We start from the raw sequence: 9,477 nt of genomic DNA, 5'->3' as shown, positions 1-9,477 counted from the left end.
GCACAAACGCAAGTGACGCTTATGGCTGAAAAAAAAGGGAAAGGAAAGGCAAAGGAAAGACCAGGCCCCAAACAGAGAGCGAGAGACACCCTCTTGAGCCCAATAAACCCTTGAATGCGTGTTGGTATCTCCGAGGTATCTCGAACACGGCCGTTGCCTCGTAGAGAGTCGTTAAGGAAGAGACAAGCGATGAACACCCTGAATTTTTTTTAAAAAAAGTCTAGGATCGACAAGGAAGGATAATTCACGTTTCTGCAACGAAGAATCGGAGAAAGGATGGTCAGCGAACAGATCCAAGCTGATATAATAGATGAGCAAGGGCGCTTGAGAGGCGGGGAGGAGAGTGAAATAGTCAAGTGGGGGAGGGAGGTGAGGAGAGGGGAGAGAATTAACCAGCGACACAATAAGAGAAGGGTCAAATATAAAAACGATGAATCGGAGACCACGCGTCGAAAACGACAGGAAGTGACAGCGATTGTCAGAATAGAAGGAACACGGGGGTTGGGAATAAAGAACAATAAGAGCGACAGAGAAAAAAAAAAAGGGCAGAATGGCAACAATCACAAAAGCGACAACACGTAGCTGATTAAAGGAAGACGAAAAAGGATGAAGGTGAATGGAAGAAGAAAAGTGAAGATGATGGGGGAAAAGAGAGAGTGGTGAGTGGATGCGAAAGACAAGGTGTGCGTGTTGGGCGGGGAGGAGGAGGAAGGAAAAAGGAAGAGAAAGAAACCGAAAAGCAAGGCAGAAAGAAAAGCAAGCGGAGGAAAAAAACAGCGAGATAATACGAAGAAATCGCTACTAATAATAATAATAATAATAAGAGCGCTGAATCAGGTACGGCAGCCGACGCAGGCTGGAAACGGAGGGAAACGCGGGCTAGAGTAGCAGCTAGAGCAGCAACTAACCACGTCTAGTCGGGGCAAGCAGCAGCAGCAGCCAGACAGGCCTGGGGAGGGATGCAAATCAAGTGCTTGCTTGCTTGTTTGGTTGATTGGTTGATTGGTTGGTTGCAGGGGGGGGGGGAGGATCTGCCAAGTGCAGTGTAGTGTAGTGGTGCCTTGTTTCGCAGGAGAGAGGAGAGATGGAGAGATGGATTGGGGAGTGGAGAGGGAAGATGAAGGGGAGATAGAAAGACATAGGCTGCAGTGGATATAACTAGCAGAATAATAACAATGCAGTAGAAATAATAGAAATGGGTTGCCGGGTTGCTGCGGGATCAGAGAGCTGGAACAACAAGACTCCAAGTTCAACTCATTGCCACGGTGATGATTTGATGTTCTCATCCCCCCCCCCCTCCATGCCTTGAAACCCTTTTCTTGGTTGTGATGATAAATATGTATGTATGTATGTATGTAGTTTATATGCAGAGATCGGTGCGGTGTAGTGGATGTAGTTGTGTGTAGTGAGGTTGTGTGGGTGGGTGGGTTGTTGTTTGTATGGGTGTCTGGACTCCCTCAGCCAGCCATCGCTCATCGCTTCAAACTACTGCTTCATAATATCCATGCAGTCAAGCCAATTCAAGATGGGGGACGAGTCTGCCAACCCGACAAGACTAGCATGCTAGCACAAGGCAGAGAGGGGTGAGACGGATAGATGGAGATGGATGGGGCTGGTGCTGGTGCTGGCTGTGGCGGTGGTGATGGTGATGATGATGATGCTGCTGCTGCTGCTGCTGCTGCTGCTGCTGCTTCCCCTCTGCGGCTCTGCGGCGATTCGACGCGCGCAAATCCCTTCCACAGAGCTTCTACCCCTCTTCCACCCCTCTTCCATAGGGCGAAAGAGTAGGTATCAAATCGCAATTTGATAATACAGAGAGGACCAGGTGCATACACGGGCAATTTGAAAAAGAAAAGGGCATTGATAATGTGTAGATTCGATTACAGTAAAAAAAATAAAGAGAGAGAGAGAGAGAGAGAGAGAGAGAAACACTCACCACAACTCCGAACTTGATCCCAGGATAAAACAGACTGAAGTGCAGAAGATATCAATATCAAGACTGCTTATACCAATAAAATATACACAGCAAAAGAATCCTTAGAACCCTCCCTGAAAGCAAAAGGTCGTTTCGCTGGAGTTTCTTTGATCGGTCGGAGTAGGGAAAATTTGAATTTGCGCGCTTTTTTTTCCCTTTCTTTCTTTGCTCTCCTCTAAACGCTGACGACAATCGGAATTCAAAAAAACTCCTGCGGGCGCAAAAACGGAAAGATGAAGGCGGCGACGACGACGACGACGAAGAAGAAGAGGAAGAAGAAGAAGAAGCAAAGATCAACCAACAAAACAAGAAAAACGATGCCGTTTCCTTTGTCGACGGGGGTGGGGTGGGGGTGTGGATGAAAAGGAGCTGGAGGTGGGAGAGAGACGGCGAGAGAGGAGGGGGATTTTTTTTTCCCTGCTAAAAAAAGAAAACCCGAATTATTATTAAAGAAATAAAATAAAATAAAAACCGAACGAAACTCTCTTTTGCCGGCGGGGATGGTGGGGCGGCGAAAAGAAAGAGAAGAACAATGAAGAAGGAAAAACAGTGTAAATAATTATAATAATTATAGTAATAATAATAATTATAGTAATAGAATTATAACTACTCTATTTAAATAATTAAAACGAAAAAGGGGACAATGAAAACTAACCAGCAAACGGGAGGGAGAGAGAGGGATAAATAAATAATAAATGGATAGATAACCAGCGCAAGGCGGAGGTTCAAAGCTGAACGACGAACAACGAAGAACGAAGAACGACCAGCGACCAACAACAATGAGGAAGGAGAAGTAAATCGATGGTTATGAGTTAGATGGAAGAGAAGAAGAAGAGATAAATGGAGAAAGGAGAGAAGAAATTGAACCAGAAGAATTCCCGTTTTAGTACTTTGTAGGAAAGGAAGCAATTGGGCTTGCTGCAAGGGACGAAGGGGGAAAAGAAAAAAAAAATAAGCAAAACGGTAAAAAATGGGAAAAATGGTTAAATAAAGAAAAACAGAGTTCGAAGAAAGAAGGAAATGAAAGCAGGGAGGAGTCGTTATTCAATTACGCTGTCTACAGTCAAGAAGCTGCTTTGTTTACAACCGCTGGTATCGCCCTATCCACCAATATCTGTACAGAGTATGATATATATACATCATTGTACTAAGTAACAACCTGCTCAGACATGGAGTACTACTACTGTCCAATTGTCAGACTATATACCCTTGTACTTGTACAGTACCTAAGTAAGACACACCGAAGCCTGGCCACGAGCATTTATTTTTCGTCTCGGAAGCGAGACGAATTAGAGAAAGTTTAACAGGAACGCGCACAACACAACATCTGTTTTGAGATGGAATCACTGGGAAATAAAACCTTAAGCGTACCTACCGTACGTACCTTCCCAACTACTACCTAACTACATGTTCCTATCAATTAAATAATGCCTTTTATGATATTTTCTGTGGCCTGATTGTCAGCTTGCAGCTTGTTCAGTTGTTAGTTCATATGATGGAGGCTATGCCCAAAATACATGGTGATGGTGTTCAAAGACTAAATTCTAATTATGATGTTTGCAACTTCAACCTCACTCACGTACCGGAGGCCCTGACGTTCACTCCGGGAAACCATGGACTCAGTGTACGGATGTTTTGGCCATGGAGGGGGCCAATAATTGTCCAGGTTCCTAGATGGATTGCATGCGGGCCTTCACTAAATAACTGCTATGCCTCTTATTAATTCCTCCAAACCCCAAGTCCATAAAATAAGAGGAAAGCCTTCCAAAAAAAAAAAAAAAAAAAAAAAAAAGAAAAAAAGAAAAAAAAAAAGAAAACGGAAAAAAAAAGGGAAAAAAAAGTACATATACACACCTCACCTATCCTGCTTCCCCAACTCATCCCCCAATATCTGAATAGTCCTCTCATATACCCTCCCTGACTCCACCTCCCACCTCCCAAGTTCGTCTCCAAAGCCCTCGAGGTCCGACCTTCCCCCTCCACCACTCTCATAGTCCCCATCCCGATCTCCTCCTCCGTCGTCATCGTCATCATCGTCATCACCATAATCCCTACCCATACCTACACCGTCCTCCTCGTCCTCCTTCCCCTGCGCACTGACAACAATAATCCGCGCACTCTCCGCAAGACTCTTAATCCTCACCTTCTCCGTGACGGAAACCACTCCAAGCTTGCCTTCGAAGCCCGGTAGCGGGTGTCCTGTTTGCAAGTCCTCCCCCAGCAGCAGAGAAGCGAAGATGGTGTCAAATTTCCTGAGAAGTTTGAACGTTGCGCGTGCGGAGAAGGGGAAATCCGGGAGGTAGGTATTTAGTAGACCTGCTAGGGAGATGAGGTAGGGGATTTGGAGTGATGCTGTTTGGGGAGTTTTTTTTGGGGGGGGAAGATGTTAGTTGCGGATTGAGAAAAGAAGTGGTACATTTGCAATCTCGATTAGGTAGAGGAGGTGGGAAGTCGAGGCAAGGCACGATTTTGTATTTAAAAAAGAATTCTAACGTATAGGAACAAGAAAAGAAATCAACTTACGAGTTCCGCTAACCCAAAGCACGTCAACAATCGCCTCGATATCCTTCACAACCTCGCGAAAATTCTCATAGCCCCGATCTGTCTCACTCTCGTCCCCGGCGAACGCGCTGCTAAATTTCTTCGCGTGCCGCCGGTTTATAGCTAGTATGTGACTGTCGACGAAGTTGATGACTGTCATCTCTTTGGCGCTTCCTGGTCTGAGGGTTTGTTTTCTCTGTTGCGGGAGATTCGGCGTAATGGTGGAGGTCGAGTACACGGAAGATGCAGGTGGGGAGGGGAGGGAAGCGGGCATGAATCCTCCTCCTTCTCCCCCTATTACTAAATCTGACCCCGATTCCATCGTCGGCGGGTCGTATATGGGGATTGACCAACCTGGAAGCAAGCCGGTAGGCCCAGAGTATGATTATGCTTCTTATCTCAATCTGAGAGGGGGTAGCAGCTAAGGACACTCCTTTAACAGCGACGAGGCGAAAAGGATAGATCGACTCTGTAAAAGAGATAAAATAAAGGTATTCTCCAATAGGAATATAAAATATGAGAAAAATATTTGCGGGAGTAGATGGTTCAATTCAGGAGGGTTATGTGTGTTGACACTACTCCGTAAGTTAAAGCGAAACGGGGATGCCTATAACGAGACGAGCAATTGTAGTATTTACCCCTAAAAAGATAAAATAGTCTGGTGCAAGAAGAGTCATTTACAAACGGCGTCCAGCAATGCTGCCAGGAGGAGTGACGTTGATGACGGAAACGGCGCGTCTGAGAGTGACATAATCGGCCTAGCCTATCACCCCACAGTGATGACGTAGGGCAACTTTAGAAATTTATATGGATATCTCAATATGGTGACTGAGCTCTTTTGCCCCAGTAGCCTACACAAAGAGCTTCCATACGGGAAGAACATAGGGTTAATTTACGGTGATTACACCGTGGATCCACCATTCCACCTGTGTCACGTGTTGCCAATCATAACACATGTTCCATCATTATATTCAGTGACACATTACTGAATATTAAATGTTAAGATAGTATTAAGACAATGCAGAACTTTCTAATATTATTATAACACTATTCAGTAATTATATAATTAATAGATACTATTATCAGAATACTACTAAGATATTATAAGACACTGTATACTATTCTGTCAGTGAAATTAATACTATTAAGCTAATTATCTATTACTTAGTATAACTAGACTGGCCGCTGAGACCATGAATTTCATATTTGATCTCATTTGATCTGGTCTCATACATTTCTTGGCGTGAATCCCGCTGGGACTAACTATTAAAAAAACATGTAAAATGACTATATATTAGATCTTAAAATGAAATCATGACTTGAAAAAAATGAGAAAGTGATCTCATTTAGTTTCATTTAGTCTCATTCTTGATATAAAGTTACTATTTTTAGACATTTTAAGATTTTTTTTAGACTATTTTTAATTTTTTAAAAAGTAATACTTTTTGATAATACTTAAATAAGATTTAAAGTCATTTAAAGCAATAAAAATAATTTAAATTGAGAAGTGAAAATCATGATCTTATTTGAAAAATGTAATAAGAGTAGACAGTAAGTCTCACTGAGACAGTATGAGACTACTATCTAATGTTAAAACTGTGTAATGAAATCAGTTGAATTGATAATAAGACTATTAAAAAATCTGATCCTGGTCTCAGACATGATTACACGGTCAGTCTAAGTATAACAGCTACTATTTATTAACTATTTATTTAAAGAAATAAGATATTATAATTATAATATAAATATCTTATTATCTGAGATTTATATATTAAATAATTATTATATTTATTACTATTCTATATTAGAATATTATATAATACTGTCTTTTAAATTATCAGAAGCTTAATAATAGTATAATTATTAAAATTTATTTATAAAATTAGTAAATTTAATAGATAATTCTAGACTGGCCGCTGAGATTATGAATTTCACATTTAGTCTCATTTGATCTGATTTCATACATTTCTTGACATGAGTTCCATCAGAACTAAGCCTTAAAAAAATCTGAAAATGAATCATTTCTGAGAGAAATGTTGTGAAAAATAATCAGATTTAATTCAAGAACAGTGAAATGAGAGTAATTTCTCAGAATAAACTGTGAAAGATGATCATTCTTTCAAAATCAGAATGAAACTGAGACTGAAGATTAAAATCAGTCTCATTCAGTTCATTCAGTGATTGCTTATATAATCAGAATTTGATAACAATTATTGATAATACTTATGAAACAACTAAATACATTCTTGTGTAAGTTTATTCTTTACTTTCTTATGAAAACTACACTTCTCTGATATACTGTGATCAGAGGTATTAAAATATCTGATAATTTCATATTTTATAATCATGAGTTTCTTGATTATTTCTTCTTATAATTGTCTCTGATAATAGTAATAAATATCTTAACTTGAGTTGAACTTTCACTTCATTCTTATCTCTGTCAATAAAATTATCAGAATATCATATATTATCAGTGCAATAGTTAAATATATACTCTCAATAATTTTTCATAACTCTAGAATTGATTTAGTGCATAAATTCATCAGATTATCTTGAAGATAGCAGTCAAATTCAGTTTTATAAGTATATAGTTTTGCCTGATTTTCAGTTACAATCAATGTATACAAGTTCTGTTTCAAAGTTAGTATTATAGTTCTATATGATATGAAGTGTTATCAAAGATTATTACTTACTAGAGAATTGTATTTCACTGTCTTTACATCTTAAATATCTGCTTATTTAAATCTCTGATAGTTGACATTGTAGTAGTCTCAGACTAATTTAATATATAAGTCTCATTTCTTCTCTATTCAATCTTAAGAAGTGTAGATATTAACTCAATGAAAGAGATCTAGTAGAGCTGCTACAGTATAGTACTCTGTAAAAGATTATTCAGTTTTACTGTAGTAATATGCCAGTTTATTTCTTACAGTAATAATAGTCTGCACTATAGTATTATTTCAGACTGAATTTCTTTTTAAGTGATTCAACTGCTTCTTAAGATGAGTAAATAAACTGTTATACACTCATCAGACTGACTACAGCATTGATGTATAAGTGATTAAGACTGTCTTTATTATCTTATAAAACTGAAACAGTAAATTAATTATATATTTCAACTGAGTTCACTTCATATCAGAAAGTTTCAATATCTGAATCTTTTCTCAATCAGAGTATTGTACTCAATGATCAATCATCTGATATAATTAAAGAGTCTGAACAGCTATCTTATATATTGAACTTCATTATATTCTAACATTCTGTATCATATTCAGTGATATGACTGATTTGTTTATTTATTAAATATCATGAAATTATTATTATTGTTTAGAAGAGATACAAATCATATTAGCAATGTTTCAAATCTATGATATTTAAATTTTTAGTCAATCTATTCAAAATTAACAGTAGTATTATTAAAAAGCATTATTAAAAAGCAATATTAAAAAGTATTATTAAAAAACATTATCTTTTATAAAATGAATACAAAAGTTACTTGAGTAATCACTTTCATCTGATTCTCATCTCAAGAATCAGTCATCTCATTATTCTTTATCTCAATGTTAAGATTCTTTATCAATATTTGCATCACAAGTTGAATCACATGAGCAATGCAGAGAATATGACCTTGTTTATTATTTTAGAAATGCAAAGTCAATTTTTGCTCCAAGCTCTTCATCATAGTGTAGTTATTCACAGCATTGTCAGTTATAATTGTAAGAAGACTGAGACTAATATCTTAATAGTCATTTTTAATCACAGTTATTAATATCTCTGCTATATAATTCTCAGTATAACTACTGATCAATAATTCAAATTCAATTAATGTCTCTTGATAAGTTCAGTTCTCATTAATATAATAACATATAACTCTTATAAATGTAAGATTATTTATACTAGTTCATGCATTCACTGTGAGAGATACTCTTCAGTGATTCTTCAACTCTGATTCTAGATATTGTATATTAACTTTGTAGTGTATCTCAAGATTGAACTGAAGACAGAATTGATGTGAAATATGAAGATTTGAATTAAGTATTTAAAGAAGTGTTCAGAATTCAGAGTTTTCAATTAATTGAAGAGAAAGATTCAGAGATATACATATATAAAATAATTATTCATAGAAGTTATCAGATAAGAGTTGTGAAATCAGAGTACTGATACAGAGTCATTTTCACATAATTTTCTTCAAATTAGAAAGTTAGTATTATTAAAAATCATTATCTGATAGAGTAACTTATCAGCTTAGTAGTAATTTTCTGATTATTTTTCTTTTATTATCTGCATTCTGATAACTTCAGATATCAGAAAATTTCTTCAGAATCATGATCAGTTCATGATAAATGTTTTCAAATGAAGTTACAGTGATTGCAGCAGAGAGATGACTCTTCAGTAATCTATAATATAATCTGTTAATAATTATTTCATAGTTCATCTCAGTGTTTGTGTTGAGTTTTTCATAAATTTTTTAACCTGAAATCAGATGTGAAGAATGAAGTAATTATTCATTATAATTGAAAGAGAGCATTCTGTGTTGAATTATAAATAATATAAACTTTGTAATTTATAGTGATTTCTTGAAGAGTTTGTGAATCTTCAATAGAAGTAAAAGAAGTGAAAGAAGTGAATTCAGAAGACATGATAATAATTTGAGAAAGATAATAATTTATTTTCAATAACTGATCACTGATGTCTGTAAGAAAAATTAATATAAGAGAAAATAATCTTGTTTCTTAGCTTAGTTATAATTTTAGTACTAACTCAGATTGAATATTATCAATGTATAAAAGTAAATAAACAATCTTAATTAATCTCTGTCATATTTCTTAAAATATATTAATATTGTGAAAGAGAGTGTTACTAAATTATATTATCAGATAATATTATTAAAAATATATTAATATTATGAATATCAATGTTGAAAAAATGTTGATACTTATACATTATAGTGATTTGTAAAT

The 9,477-nt window shown here is 36.6% G+C and overlaps 2 protein-coding genes across 2 annotated transcripts; one reads left to right on the top strand and one right to left on the bottom strand.

The window, feature by feature from the left end:
• Nucleotides 1–1,602: 1,602 nt before the first annotated feature.
• Nucleotides 1,603–1,788, top strand: BDBG_04016 (uncharacterized protein; the record flags this gene model as incomplete). Its single annotated transcript, XM_031721502.1, has 1 exon — nucleotides 1,603–1,788. The coding sequence occupies one exon, from the start codon at nucleotides 1,603–1,605 to the stop codon at nucleotides 1,786–1,788; it is 186 nt and encodes a 61-aa protein (XP_031578080.1).
• Nucleotides 1,789–3,830: 2,042 nt separating this feature from the next.
• BDBG_04015 (uncharacterized protein) lies at nucleotides 3,831–4,838 on the bottom strand (the record flags this gene model as incomplete). Its single annotated transcript, XM_031721501.1, has 2 exons — nucleotides 3,831–4,327; nucleotides 4,499–4,838. The coding sequence occupies 2 exons, from the start codon at nucleotides 4,836–4,838 to the stop codon at nucleotides 3,831–3,833; spliced, it is 837 nt and encodes a 278-aa protein (XP_031578079.1).
• Nucleotides 4,839–9,477: the final 4,639 nt, after the last annotated feature.

Source organism: Blastomyces gilchristii (assembly GCF_000003855.2).
Source record: "Blastomyces gilchristii SLH14081 genomic scaffold supercont1.6, whole genome shotgun sequence".
Lineage (NCBI taxonomy): Eukaryota > Fungi > Ascomycota > Eurotiomycetes > Onygenales > Ajellomycetaceae > Blastomyces > Blastomyces gilchristii.
This window is presented reverse-complemented; position numbering and strand designations above follow the sequence as displayed.